Source organism: Gracilinanus agilis, chromosome 3 (assembly GCF_016433145.1).
Source record: "Gracilinanus agilis isolate LMUSP501 chromosome 3, AgileGrace, whole genome shotgun sequence".
In the NCBI taxonomy this organism is placed as follows: Eukaryota; Metazoa; Chordata; class Mammalia; order Didelphimorphia; family Didelphidae; genus Gracilinanus; species Gracilinanus agilis.
In genome coordinates, this window is record NC_058132.1 from 82,562,957 (window position 1) to 82,578,583 (window position 15,627).

At 42.3% G+C, this 15,627-nt stretch overlaps 1 protein-coding gene across 1 annotated transcript in view; it reads left to right on the forward strand.

Moving 5' to 3' along the window:
* Positions 1-6,687, forward strand: part of PSMB2 (proteasome 20S subunit beta 2) — a 35,496-nt gene extending 28,809 nt beyond the window's left edge. Inside the window, exons 4-6 of the mRNA XM_044668060.1 lie at positions 2,274-2,436; positions 4,402-4,451; positions 6,449-6,687. Of these exons, the coding sequence (XP_044523995.1) occupies positions 2,274-2,436; positions 4,402-4,451; positions 6,449-6,553 (318 nt within the window). The 3' untranslated portion in view covers positions 6,554-6,687. The remainder of the gene's footprint in view (positions 1-2,273; positions 2,437-4,401; positions 4,452-6,448) is intronic.
* Positions 6,688-15,627: the final 8,940 nt, after the last annotated feature.

A 15,627-nucleotide genomic window follows, 5' to 3' on the forward strand; every position in this document is an offset into this window, starting at 1 on the left:
ATGTCAGAAACTGCAAGTTGTTACACAGATGTATCGATTTAATTAGTCTAGATAACACCATTTATTTATGCTTAAGCATCTCACACATACAAAAGTTGGTAATTCAGAGTCACACAATAATTTGTGAGTTATCTTCTGTACCACGTGTGGTGGCTTCTGAATCCCAACTTTAGTGAGTGCATGTCAGATGCTTAAGCATAAATAAATGATATTATATAGACCAATTAAGTGATACATCTGTGTAACAACTTACATCTGGAATTCTTTTGACATAGGCTTCCATCCAAGATTTTCTGATAGAGGCCTTTTAAAATCTCCTAGATTTTTTGTAAACCTACTTTGATCTAATAGGAAAGGATAGAACAGGCAAGAACCTATTAGATGCCTAGCTTTAACAGTCTTTGTATTTTCCAGATTTAGTCTTATACATTTTTGCAACTCTGCAACTATAATGTAGATAGCCATCCTATAGGGCTCCCACCTTTGGGTCTGGGCCAGTCTACAGAATACAAATAACCTTTTAAGATCTAAAATGTGCATTTTTGTATAGTATGATAAATAAGGGAACCAAACAGTTTTACCTGATATTTGTCAACAAAAGAAGCCTTATTGGAGACAAGGAAATAGTCAAAATGCTATTCTGATTTTAACCGTAAGAGCAGCAGGCTGTTTTTTGTATGCCTACTTTGTAGTACAGTGCTAGGTTCAAAACAAACTCAGTTCTCTATCTATCAGAGTTAATTAAGCATTTTGATCTTGTGGGAGCACTAACCGACCAGTCATGATCTCAAATATTCTTTGAATTTGGAAAACATATTCACTTATAAACAGTTCGAAAAAAGAAAGGACAATTAATCTCATTTTACAGGTGAGGAAATAGGCACATAGAAATGAAAGGAAGCTCCCTCCCTATTTGCTAGCTGGTTGATCATTGAACTAGATTGGAAACCTAAGAGTCCAGACTTGCTGTCTCTTGAAATGTCCTCTGAAAACGTGATAGGCCAAGAGTTACCTTCAGTGGAAGTCTTAAATAACTTGTCAGTCTTCTCTTTTTTCAAGGTTCTGTCAATTTGATCAAACCCTATGGTCTGGGGCTGCCCATCTAGTCAGTGGCTCTTTATTTAGTGAGCTCTCTTGCTTAGGTTGGCCACCTTATCTACTTCCGTTTTCTAATGAATGCATGATATTTTCATTGCTCTTCTAACATGGTTTTCTCTGGCTGCCAAATATCTGTGTTAATAATTTAGTATTCAGAAAATGTAAAATGCCACTTTTTATAGGCATATAATTCAATTCCATGAACTTGTATCATTCTGTGTTCTGTGATAGTTAAGGGCTTTGAGAGTAATGTGCATATAATCACATATGTTTTAGGATACACGTATAACCATATACATATACTGTTCCCCACTGTGGCAAATGCAAGATGAATACATGTTGTGCAGGGGGAAAAAAATGAAACCATGTAAAATGGGAGGCCACTAGCAAGGAAGGGCTTTAAAGCATTAGCCTGTCTGTGAACTTCATGTGGTGAATGGCCAGGCTCTTTTAGTGGAAATGGATGATATTTTTTGGATGTGAAGAATTAGTATATTTCTCCAAATTTTCCCTTGACTGGTTGCATTTTAAGGCCACAGGGAAGCAAGAACGGGAAAGAATATAGATGAAGTCCAAGCAGCATTACAGGTTATTTCTAAATCCTTGGGATCCTAAATGATAGCAATTTCATTTAAGCTCTTCTAATTTCCTAATATTTGTTTAAACTGCAGGACTTTTCTCTCATTTTCCTTCTTAGAAGAAGGTGAGCACTAACTAAAAGATGATTTCTTTCACATTAATATGAATAGCCAGGCTACCATATGATACTTTGGACCAGCTATTGGGGTCCTCCTACATGTTAATAATGAAAGGCATGGCTTGGGCCAATACACTCACATTTGTGATTACAAACCACCTTACTGTTGAGACATGCAGGGCTCCTAAAAGAGCCCAGGCTTCACTCTGGAAGCTGTGGCCTGCTCTGGAAATGGGCCTTGAGGTCACAACAGTGTACCAAAAATGCACTTGAGGCAGAAGAAAGCAGCAGTGCCTCTCCCTATCCCCACTTCCTCATCCCAGGTTCTCTGTTGAAATAGTCTTTGAAGGATGATTTGTTCAGCTGCTAAGGAACATCTTCTTGTCAGTGGGAAGGTTTGGGGGAAACACCATTGATATTGAAAGGCAAATTAGTATTGGTGCTTTAAAACCAAATATGTGTGTGTTTTCCTCCATAGACCCCATACCATGTCAACCTCCTATTAGCCGGCTATGATGAGCATGAAGGCCCTGCACTGTACTACATGGATTACCTGGCAGCATTGGCCAAAGCTCCATTTGCAGCCCACGGTTATGGTGCCTTTTTGACCCTCAGCATCCTAGATCGTTATTACAAACCAAGTAAGTAACAGTGTTCCCTGGAGGAAGCAGCAAGGCCACAGCTAGCTGGTTCTCGGCACTGTCCACTGGCATACAAAGATGAGTCACTAGGGCTGTTTTGATGGTATCTGACTGGCACAGATTGAGGCTTTCTGATATTGACAGGATTAGCTTGGGGATCAAGGATTTGTCTGCTTGATCCCAAAGACACTGGGTGGAAATTCCAGAAAAGCAGAGTTAGACTCAAAGTCAAGAAGAGCTTTTTTCCTCGGAGCCATCCAGAAGTGAGTGAGCTGCTTGGGGAAGTAATGAGTTCCTGTCACAAGAGGTCCTTGGGCAGAGCCCCAATGATGATTTGGGCACTCTCCTACTCTGAGATAGGCAGGAAATAGGTAACCAGACCAGAGATTCTGTAAAACATTGGTCTTGATGTGTCTTCCTTTCAGACTAATGCAAAAAATAATCATGTGGGGCTTGATGGTCTTCAGAAATCTAAAGGAATCTCTTTCTCTTGCCAACAGAACAGTCCCTTTTTTTCAAAGAAATGTTGCAAATATGCAGAACTTTTTACCAAATGCAATCTTCTCATTTTGACAAACCTTTGTTTAACAAGTCTTAGCTTTACTGGTCTTCAGCACTTGTAATTTGCCTCTCAGTTTGTCCCTCTCTGTGTCATTGGTACCTGAGCTACAGCTCCCACGGAACTGAACAGGTAGTCAGTCAGTTGCCTTCAGAATTCAGTGACCAGAGGAGGGGAGGATGAAGAGACTAAGCAGAGAGCCTTGAAAAGTCTCAGCAATGACAGCTGTGGCTCTGTTTTTTTTTTTTAACCAGTTTTTGACCCATTATTTCTACATCCACCCTATCCCCCTGGATCAATATAAACCAGTAGCAGTCCCTCCTTGGAGATTAAGACTAGTTTTCTGATTTAGTTTGACAAATGTTTATTAAGCTACTATGTACAAAACCTTGTGCTAGGGGATCAGGGCCATAGTAACATCAGTGCTGTTTTCTCTAAAGCCACTAATCAACTAGGAACAAAAATTATAAACATAGGGATCCTGAGTTGTGTTTGGCTCTGGCCTTATAACTCCTTCCTTCCAGCCTAGGACTATGCATCCTAGCACCTGCATTAACCACATCAAGGAACAGGTGGTTCCAGTAGCCTTACTTAGTTTGTGAAGACCTTGGCCATGAAGACATAACTTTTCTCTAAATTTTCCTCTTTCCTTCTTCATCCAGTGCAATAAAAATGAAGTGTTTCCCTTTGTTACTGTTTCCATCTCCTATAACCCCAACCATACCAGTCTTATAATTCACATCTAAGACATTACTAGTCATTGCCTTCTGTATACTCTTTTGTGACTTGTCATTGATTCTTCCAGCCTACCCACCAAAAACCAGGAAGAAAAAACCCAAGCCTCCCCCAAACCTTAATTGCACAATATGTCATCTCAGTTTGCCATCCCCTTTGAGAGCCCCTTTTCGTCCTAATGTGTGAGAATCACAGAGATAGCCCACACGTGCCTTCCCCATTGTTATAGTTAATACCCAGCAGGGAAAGTAGCACTGAAACCCAGGCCCTGCTTTTCCCCTTGACTTGCAGCCGGCCCTAGGCAGATGGAGCTGATTTAAATCCGTAATAAAGTCAAGGGGAGAGAGACGGCTGGACTTCTCCAAAGGCAGATCCCTGGCCATGGGAGGCAAAATTCCGTCATGCTTCCCATTCCCTGTAACAAATCGATTTGCAATGGCTTGTGGCAGTGGGAACGCTTGGGTCCAGGGCACCCTGGAGTACATATGGAATGTGTTTGCTCAAAGTTGGAAGGAGAGTTTTTCTTCAGCTCTTTTCTTTTGGTCGTGTGTGCACTGAGCTGAAAAAGCTGTTTAAACTTAATAAAATGTTTGGGGTAGGAGAGTTGGGCTTTAATTAAAGCAACCTGTGTGTGCGTGTGTGTAGCAGTGTGTCTGTGTTTTCTCTTTCAGGTATCACACGTGAGGAGGCAGTAGAACTCCTGAAGAAATGTCTGGAAGAGGTGAGTGGCTCCCATGTGATCTTGAGAAAGGAATGTTTGTCTGCTTGTGTTTGCCAATATTTTTCCTGTTCCTTAGTCGCATTTTTTTCCTGTCCTTGCCAGAAGGCGTAATAAATACCCACTAGCCAGATGTGGAATGGCTACTGAGGGGAGATTTGGGGGTAGCAGCCTTGTTATCTTTGCTAGCATGGTTCACATCCTCCCCAAAGTAAACTCTTCAGCTTAATTGCTTTTCCTCACTGCTGGTTCTTCTAAACTGAACATCCTATTGGTGTGGCCAGCCACGTATGGCACTTTTTTAAGCTTTGTATCTATTGTGACCCTCAGATTTGACCTCTTTAAAAGGCATCAGTCAAATGAGGTAAGCTATATCAAGCACTTTACAGACTTTAACAACGTGCTGTATCAATTCTTAGGTGGATGTGATTTCTTAAATAATTTGAAAATTGTTTAAGATAATTTTCCTTCAGCATGGAGTATAGACAAAATAAACAACTTCCGTATGGAGTGTAGACAAGTCTCTATTCAAGCAGCACAAAAAAGAAACTTGGAGGTCTAGGGCAAAGGAAAGGGCCAGAGTAGAGATGGATGTTCAGGACATTTGGTCATTGAGCTAAGAAGGAAAAGGTTTCTTTTTATTGATCCATCATCCCAACGTTGCACATGACAGTCTAAAAATGGAAGGCTGAGAGTCTCTCTTTCTGGAGAAAATAACCACTTTAGGCTTCTCAGAATACATTAATTCTTTCATCATTTTCTTTGTCCATGCTCCTTGGAGTGAAGGGCAGAGCACAACTTGATCTGTGTAGGAGGAAAGCTGGGTGGGAGTGAGTGTGTACAGGGAATGTTAGTTTATCCTCTCCCACAAGCCTGTTGCATTCACTCCATCACAGCTCCCTCTCCCCCTCCCCCTTGTTTGTAAATCTCCCTACTAGAGCAGCATCTGAGAACAAACTCTCTTTCATAGTTTCTTGAACAAGTCAGCTGAGAGGCTGGGGCAGCTGGGGGGCCCAGAGGTGGCTTTAGGGGAACACTTAGAATCTTCCCATGTGCTACTGAGCCTCTTTGTTCCCTAGCACTCACAAAGACTGTCAATCCAAACTGCACTGCCCAGTGTGAGCCTGGCACTTGACCTCAAGCTTTTGGTGGCGTGTAAATGAGAGTATGGTCTTAGCCGTAAAGGAGGCTTCTGGGAGCAGGAATTTCTTGGACTGTTTATCTTGTTGGGTTGGAATTGCATGGGGAAAGGCTTCAAGGTGTGAAGGCTTGCACAAGGCTGATTCAGTGTCTGCCTCCTAAAGGAAGCCTGGGGAAGCTTCCTCCTTTTCTAAGGAGGGTTATGGGAAGGAGCAGGCTAGAAAGGACATAGAAAAGCAGTGATTTCCTCCAGCTTCATTCCTCCATTATCCCCAGCTGGGACAGCAGCAGTCTGCTTTGAAATGTGCAGACTATAGGTCCTTGCAATTTCCTCTCACACAGAAATGCTTGTTAGAAAGCAGAGCTGATTCCCACTGACAGATTGACCCAAATTGGAGAAGCAGAGAGTGGGAGAGGGGGTTTGAAGTGGAAAGGGGGACTCACTCTCACTTTGGTCTAGGAGCTTGGCTGATGAGACCTGGAAGGGGTGTTTCCCTGGCCCCCAGCCTGCTTCTGCTTTTATTAGGTATTCGTTCTAGACAAATTTTCTGTAGCATAGGAGAGATTGGTGTACTGCTGCCTGAGTAGTTTAACAAATCTAGATTCTCATTACCCCTTTAAGACTAGAACCTATTCTTTGTATTCCCAACCTTGTCTCTCAGGCCAGGGAGTTCCACAGAAATGACTGGGATGGCAGGTTGAAGGGCAGAAGGATTGGGGCTTTCTTGCTTCCCATGTCTGCTGGGTCAGGCTACAGCCGCATCCCCTGGCTCCTTTTAGACCCCTTCCATGCTACTTGGCCTTCCTGGCCTCAGCCTCAGCATAGCACTAGATCACAATCGTTCTTGTCTCCCCTGCAGCTCCAGAAGCGCTTTATCCTGAACTTGCCTTCCTTCAGCGTCCGAATCATTGACAAAGATGGAATCCATGACCTGGACACTATCGTCCCTTCAAAGAAGTCCTAGCCACCCCCCACCCCAAAACATCCCACCTGCCAAGTTACCTTTTCGTGACTGGCTCTTTCAATATTGTTTTCTACTCTTCTGAAACTCAATTCTCAGAGAATTAGATAATTCCAATAAAGCTGGATATTGACAAATTGGACTCCTTTCTTCTTTCTTTTTGATTGGGCCCTTCTTTCAGGGAAGATACATTCTGCCATCAAATTTGCTGAATGGCCCCTTTTTCTTGGGTTTAGTTCAGTTGGATTCCCTGCTCCAGGTACTTCTGCCCCATGGACTCCTGTGTTGTGCTGCTTTAGGCTCTCCTGCCCTTTCTTTAGTTTTTATTGATATCTTTTGTTTTAATATCACATATCTGCATGCATCCTGCCCTCCCTTCAATCACTCTTGATTTTTAGAAAGGGGATAGAGGTGGGAGGAGCTGGGTGCCTCAGTGGATTGAGAGCCAGGCCTAGAGACAGGAGGTCCTAGATTCAAATCTAGCCTCAGACACTTCCCAGCTGTGTGGCCCTGGGCAAGTCACTTAAACCCCATTGCCTGGCCCTTACCACTCTTCTGCCTTAGAACCAATACACAGGATTGATTCTAAGATGGAAGGTGAGGGTTTAAAAAAAAAGAAAGGGAGGGGGTGGAGTGGAGTGAATCAGCAGAACTAGCCAGCACTTGGGAGAAGTGTGCTATGTGCAGGGTTCTACTCTCATCCTTCCTAACCTCTGCGCAGGAGGTCTGGGGAGGTGGCAATTGTTTTTCTTTCTGCGCCCGTTGTTGTAGTCATTATGTCTATTGTTTTCCTGGGCCTGCTTCCTTCATTTTGCATGAGTTCATAGAAGTTGCTCCCATGCCTTCTTACTAGGTAAGGCACACACAAGCACCAGGCTGCCACAAACTTAGCTCACAGTATCTGCCATCCTGCCTCCCCAGCACAGAATTGTTTTCTTAAACCATTATCTTCTTTCTTAGAATGGATTCTGAGTAGGGAAGGCAGACAGCAGTAAAGGCAGTTATGGGGGAAAAGGACTTGCCCAGGGTCACCTGGCTGGGCAGAGTTTGAGGCCAGATTCTGACTCCCAGCCCACCAACTCTACCTCCTGCACTACCTAACGGCCCCCAGAGTAATTTTTCATGAAATGCTTTTCCCGCTTGACAGTTCCTAAAAGAGCAAGTCGTATGGAAGAGGCCCCAGAATGTTTGTGCAGGACCTCAGCCTCCAAATGTCCATCCTGTTGCTTAGATCATGTGGTATCTCTTAATGATTATCACATCGGTTTGGTGTCTGCCCCCATTTGGGGTAAATTGCAGTTAGGTTGACTCGGTAGGGCAGCAAGGTAGTGCAATGGACAGAGCATCAGGTCTGGGGTCAGGAAGACGCTTCTTCCCAAGTTCAAATCTGGCCCCAGACACTTAGTAGCTGCAGGATCCTGTCCCTTCACCCTATTTTCCTCAGTTTCCTCATCTGCATAATGAGGATAATGATTGCACCTTCTTCCCAGAGTTATTGTGAGGATGAAATAAGATATTTTAAAGGTGCTTTGCAAATCTGAAAGCACCATATAAATACTACTACTACTACCATTATTATGGTGGTGGTACCCTCACTCTGTAGGCCCCTAATAATGATCACCACAGTGACCTAAGTCAAGTTACTTAACTACGCCTACCATTTCTCCTCATTCTGGTAGGGGGGAATCCCAGGAGAGACCCAGGTCTGGCTACCAAAAAATATTCTTGGAAGACCCTTGGATCAATTCTTTTGCCATCTCCACAAAGATTCCAAGCCAAAGGTTAGGCCTGGGAAGTGGTGGGAACTGAAGTGGAGAGGAGGGGCAGTCCCGGTGGCCTTAAAGCTTCAGGAATCCTCAGGGAGATCAGTGTGATCCTAAAGTGGATCTTTGTTCTACAAGAATGGTGGAAACAAAGTTCCATTTTGAATATACCCGCAACCTAAACAAAGGTGAGTTTGCTTAGACAAACACTGTTTGGTTTGGCAGGCTGAGTTGCTCCAATTTTGTTCCCAGTTGGTTTTGCATAATTTTTTTTTTCAAAAGGAATGCAGTTCTTCTGTCATGTAGCTGGCATTTCAACTAGACTGTTAGTCCTTTATAAGTAGGAGTTAAAGGAGAGGAAACTTGGTTTTAATGGAGGAGGACCTACACTTAAGAGTTGAGAGATTCGGGTTCAAAATTTCTGCTGCAATTCTGCTACAATGCTTATACCCTGGAAAAAAAGTCACCTGAGTTCTTTGTAACATCATTTAAAGATAGTTGGAGGGAGAAGGCAGCTTAGTGGGTCAAGAGCCAGGCTTTGAGACAGGAGGTCCTGGGTTCAAATTTGACCTCAGACACTTCTTAGCTGGGTGACCCTGGACAAGTCACTTAACCCCAGTTGCCTATCCCTTACTGGCTTCTGCCTTGGAACAAATAAAATTCTAAGACAAAAAACGTGGTTTTTTTTGTTGTCGTTTTGTTTTTTTAATACATTTGGAGAGAAAGGAGCTAAATGATCTTTAAGGTTTAAAGGTTTATGGATTCCAAGGCAGAAGAGACTGTAGAGATTCTCTTAAACCTATCACCATACCCCACAGCCCAGAGACAGTGACTCATCTAAGGTCATTTAGATAATAAGTGATAGAAATTTCTGTTTCTGGATCACTTCTAGATCCTTTCCAGCCCTCAGTCCTCTGATGCTAAGACTATTCCCAGTAGTTCTTAATAGTTTCACAATATTAGAGCCAGGGAGTCATCTATCCAACTTCTCGTTTTGTAGACGAGAAATTGAGATCAGAGAAATTAAACAACTCGTAACAGCACTAGAACCAAGGTCTGACTTCCAAGGCTGGTAACGTTTCATGAGGTCTTCTCCCTCTGCTGCCTCCTTGTAAGACTCAACAAGTTGATTCAGGCGAAGTTAGACTCTAGGGACAATGCTGTCCCTTTAACATCCCTTGATTCCTTCCCAAAGATTCTACTTGGATGCGCTTCTTATTGGCTCCCATCTGCCTACAGGTGATTAATAAACAGAAAACAATTTCTCCCTTCCCAGGCCTGTGGGTTGGAGGTAGGTTGGAGTGGGGAGCATCTGTTTAGCCTCAGGGTAGAGAGAGAACTCTAGGGCCAGCTGATGAAGAGATACTGGAGGCTTACCAGGAACCAACATCTTGGCACCTTCTGGGAAGAAAGAAGGAAACCGGGATGTCTGAACTGCCAACACAAAGCTGCTCCCTGAAGGGCACTGAAAACCCCTTCTGGTTCCAAAGGGCCATTAAAAATGGCAACTAGTGCAGCTCAGAGACCCTTGGAAGAGCCAAAGATCAGTCAAGTTCCCTCCTTCTGCGCTTTCCTGGCCCTCCAAAAACTCATAACTAAGGCCTTTAATTACAAAAGCAAAATCTGCAAAGGAGAATTAGGATATTCCCAGAAACCCTTTCAAGGCCTGCTGCCTTATGATTTAATAGCAATGTTTCTGTTGGTGTCTGAATTTTCAGGAGGCTGTCCTTGCCTTCTGAGGGTCTACTGAGTTTTTTTTAAGGAATATATTTTCCCACTCCCTTTCTTCCCCTTGTATAAATGCAGATTTTGAACCTTGGACTTCATCCCCCATAAGTCCCTTAGTTTTCCCAAAATTCCCTTTAATCTCTCCTGCGCCTCCACATTTGCATGGTCACATTATTGTTTTATATTTGGCTGTAATTCCTCCCTCTTGCTCTTTTGTTCCTGGGAGTGGGCTGGTTAGTAACCTTTTAGTTAGGTCTCTGTTAGTTTATTATTAATTAAGTATTCATAAATATAATATTTAGTATTTTGAATTTTGATTTTTTAAATTTTGATTAATTTTGAATATTAATTTTAATCTCCATACCCTTATCCTCAGCATTTTTTTGCTTTATTATTATTTTTTTCTATTTTTTTCTCAGCATTTTTATCTTTTAAAAAAAAGAAGGAAAGGTGGGCAGGCAACTAGAGCCTGTCCTAGAGATAGGAGGTCCTAGATTCATATATAGCTTCAGATACTTCCTAGCTGGGTGATCCTGGGCAAGTCATTTTTTTAAAAAAAAAATGTATTTTGGGGACAGTTGGGTAGCTCAATGGATTGAGAGCCTGCCCTAGAGATAGGAGGTCCTGAATTAAGCTACTTCCTAGCTGGGTGATCCTGGGCAAGTCATTTTTTTTTTTAATGTATTTTAGGGGCAGCTAGGTAGCTCAGTGGATTGAGAGTCAGGCTTAGAGATGGGAGGTCCTAGGTTCAAGTCTGGCCTCAAACACTTCCTAGCTGTGTGACCCTGGGCAAGTCACTTAACCCCCATTGCCTAGCCCTTACCATTCTTCTGCCTTGGAACCAATACACAGATTGACTCCAAGATGGAAGGTAAAGTGTTTTTTTTTAATTATCTTTATTTTATTCCAATAACAAATTTATACATAAGTTTTCCAAAATTATACAATTCTTGTTGTCTCCCTCTCCTCTTCCTTTCCCCCTCCTGGAGTTGACAAGGAATTCCACTGGGTTATATATGTATTATCATATAAAACATTTCCATATTATTCATTTTTCTAAATAAATAATCTTATAAAACCACAGCCACAAATCATATACCCAAACAAACAAGTGATAAATTATGTTTTCATCTGCATTTCTATTCCAGTTGTGCTTTCTCTAAAGGTAGATAGCTTTCTTTTTCATAAGTCCCCTCAGAATTGTCCAGGATCATTGCATTACTGTTAGTAGCAAAGCCATTTGATCATCCCATAATATTTCAGTTACTGTGTAAAATGATCTCCTGGTTCTGCTTATTTCACTCTGCATCAGTCCATGTAGGTCTTTCCAGCTCTTTCTGAAATCTTCCTGTTCATCATTCCTTATAGCACAATTTGTTCAGCCATTCCCCAGTTGAGGAACATCCCCTCATTTTCCAATTTTTTGCCACCACAAAAAGAGCAGCTATGAATATTTTTGTACAAACAGGTCCTTTCCCACTTTTTTTTTTAATCTCTTTGGGATACAGACCTAGTAATGGTATTGCTGGATCAAAAGATACGCATTCTTTTAAAACCCTTTAGGCATAACTCCAAATCTGAGCAAGTCATTTAACTGCCATTACCTAACCCTTACCACTCTTCTGTCTTGGAACCAATATGCAGCATTGCATAGATGAAAAGTAAGGATTTTATTATTTTTATTAATGGAGAGGTATCCCATTCTGACAAATCATCAACTAACAGACGACTTCATTTTGGTATTTTGATTGTCGAACTGAAGTCATCATAGAAATCATCTGCCAAACCCTCCATTTTCAGAGGAGAAAACCAAGGCTAGGGGAAAAGAATTGGCTTATCCAACATCACTCAATTAAATAGTGTTAGAGAAGGGTCTAGATCCCAGGTCTTCTCTCTTCCAGTCCAGAGCTCTTTCCACAGTAATATAGTGTTGTCTTCTAAAAGTCTAAATTCCCAGTGATTTAAAAGTCATGATGAGCAGCTGTCTTAGCTGTCTAAATGCATGAATTTTCATTTGAGGCCACCAGATGTGCAGAAAAGCCGCTAAGTAAACCAGCCATCTACACATATAAATCACCACCTATTTTTCATTAAAGCCAAACCAAGCAAGTCAGGGGCTGAAAAATAATAAAAATTGTCCCCAGAAAAAAAAAAAGAATCATAAAGGGAAAAAAATGTCATGACCCTTTTAATGCCTCTCTGCTTTGTTCCAATATCCACAGTGAGCTGTTGCCTCTGCTCCAGCTAATAATCCTGACCATATGTCTTATTAGCAAAGCCTCAGGCCCAAGAAGTTAACAAGACCCTGTTCTCATTTTTTCGATTTCCTGGCTAAAGATGGTCCCTTCCTGAGGACCTTTGGTGAGTAGGTAACTAATAGGATCACAGGCTAGTGTCAAAAGACCTGGACTTTATTTTCTTGATTCATTTTCTTGAATGAAGGCATAGATGGCATACGTTTATCAAATCTACAGGTGGCACAAAGCCAGGAGGGGTAGCTCACACCCTGGAGGCAAGTCAGGAATCCAAATGCATCAGGCTAGAACCATGGGCCAAATCTAAGATGAAATTTTAAAAGGAATCAATGCAAAGTGTTACACATAGGTTAAAAAATAACTATAAAAAAATAATAATTCCACAAGTACATATAGGGGAGGCATAGCTAGACAAGGTTGTCAGAAAAGGATCTGGGTTTTAATAGTGTGATGTGGCAGACAAAACTAATGTGATCATGGATTGCATTGAGACATGCATAGTATGTAGAAATGAGATACTAGCCTCACTGGACTTAATGCTGGGCAGGACACATTCAAAATATCTGTTCAGTTTTAAATCCAAATTTTAATTTTTTAATTTTAAATTCAAAATTTCAAAAATTTTAATTTTAATTTTTTTTAATTTCAAAAGACATTTATTTTTAATTTTTTTAAATTTCACAATTTAAAAGACATTTACTGTTGTTCAGTTATGTCTGCCTCTTGATTATATTTGGGTTTCTTGGCAGTGATTCTGGGGTGATTTGCCATTCCCTCTTCCAGATCATTTTATAGATGAGGAAACTGAGGCAAACAGAGTTGTGACTTGCCCAGTGTCATACAACTAGAAAATGTCTGAGGTCGGATTTGAACTCAGGTCTTCCTGACTCCAAGCCCAGCACTCTAGCTGTCCCAAAGATGGTTATTAAGTCTTTACTACATACTAGGCTCTGTAGGGATACAAAGACAAAGATAACACGTCCCTTAAGAATCTAACATGTAAGTAACCAGGCATATCCAAGAGTAGATTGAAAGTAATCTCAGAGGGGAAAGTATATTAATAAATTGAAAGTTCCCAGACAGGAGCAACCAGGATACTAATGGATCTTAAATTTGTGCCATATGAAAATTGGTTGAGGGAACTGGAAATGTTTAGATTGGAGAAGAGATTGGGGGAAGGGGTGCCAAGAAATGGAGGGGAAAAGGAGGTATAATGATGGCTGCCTTCATGAAGAATGAACGGTGATATGGAAGAAGTTAGACTTCTGCTTGGTCCCTTCTAAGAGAGCAAAACTAAAAGGGTGGGAGTGTTAGAGAGACAAATTTAGATGTGATAAAAGAAAAAAAAAACCTTATTAATAAACTGTTTCCCAAAGAGGAGAAGGCTGCCTCAGGAGGGGATGGGCTCCCCTTCATGAGCAGTCTTAGACCAAAGGCTGTATGACCAACCTGTTAGATTCATTGCAGAGGTGATTCTTTGTCAGATGTGGGTTGGGCTCGGTGGCTACTTTCCAACTCTGAAATTCTGTGACCAAGGAAACAGTGTGCTGCAGTGGAATGGATTCTAGATTTAGATGCAAAGGACCTGGGTTTAAATCTTGGTTCTGCCACTTACTACCAGTAAGAGCCTGAATAAGTCATTTGCCCTATCTATAGACCTCCGTTTTCTCATCTGTAAAATAAAGAAGCTTGGCTCAGTGGTTTCCCAAATTGCTTTCTAGTACCACATTTGAGTTAGGTTTGTGCTGTACGGCTAGCCCTCTTGGGTTGCTACATAAGGCATATTCCAAAGACAGACTGTCCATATGCCCGTGATTCTCTGTGCTGGCTTTCTCTGGCTCCTTGACACTCTTGCTTTACACCCAAGCCAAAGATGGAGCCAGGGGACAGAGTTCCGACCAGAGGGAATTTGTGAGAAGCCTGACTCCCTCAGGATAGCTTCAGATCAGGGGTTCTTAGCTTTTTTGTGGTGGATTCCTTCCGTGGTCTGTTAAAGCTTGTGAAGTCTTTCTCAGAATAATGTTTTTAAATGCATAAAATAAAGTAAATAGGATCACAAAGGAAACCAATAATACTGAAATGCAGTTCAGAGCAGGAGAATTGATCCCATGTGATCTATGTGGTCATTCTGAAGTAAGGAATGAACACAGCCAAGTGGGGCAGTGGATAGAGTGCTTAGGCTTGGAGTCAGGAAGATTCCTCTCCCTGAGTTCAAATCCAACCTCAGACATTTTCTGGCTGGGGTGACTCTGGGTAAGTCACTTAACCCCATTTGCCTCAGTTTCCTCATCTGTAAAGTGAGCTGGAAAAGGAAATGGCAACTCCCTCCAGTGTCTTTGCCAGGAAAACTCTAAATGGGATCACAAAATCAGACATGAATGAAAAACAACTGCACAACGGCATCCCGTGCCAGGTACTGTGCTATGCGCTGGACACAAACATAGATGCAAGTTGTATCATTGAGTCATAAATACTGCTAATAATTCATAAGTGGAAGTAATGCTCCATTTCAACTAGAGGTCAAGAAAAGAAAGATGACACGTCTTTCTTGTCTCACGCCAGTCCATGGATATCTGAAATCTGATGGTCAAGAATTCCTTCCCTGGAAAGGTATCACTGTGGCCTCTGAGCCTTCCCTCTGTAACCCGCGGAGATCGCCCTCCCCACCCCCACCCCCAAAAGAAAGAGCTTCAACTTGCAGGGCCCCGGGGTGATCCTTCGAGCACATGACCTGGGAGGACTCTCCGGTGTCTATAGCGTTGGCATAGGCGTTGTTCATCAAGAATAGTCCTGGCCAAAGAGGGGGAGACTCTACGGGGCTTTTCCCCTTGACTCCGCTAGAACTCTAACCACGAGCGGGGCTGGACCTTCTCCCTGGGTACCATCTTTGCTAGGCTAAACCCTGAAAGCTCAACAACTGAGCTCTGACTCTATTCCACAGACGCCAGTTGTTCCGATGGCCACCGACATCTCCTCGATATCTTGACTCCTCCCTCCGCCGTCCCGTCAAGGTTTCCTTCATTTTCTAAGTGAAACAAACCCAAACCCACTTTCCTCCAAATTTGGGGCCCTTTCTTGGCCTTCCTGGGGAGGAACGGGATTTGCTTCTCCCCAGCAATACTCGCAGTTCAAACCGGGAGCAGTCTTGTAAATGCAAAGTGACATTTTAAGCGGTTTCGTTCCGTGATAATGTGCCATTAGGTCGTTATCCAATAAGGTTATTCTTGTTCTCTAACTCGAGCCAGCTGTGGAAGGAAGAGGGCAAAACCTCTTGCTGTTGGAGGCCAGGATTGTGAGAGGGAGAAGAGAGGGAGAGAGAAAGGGGGGGGGG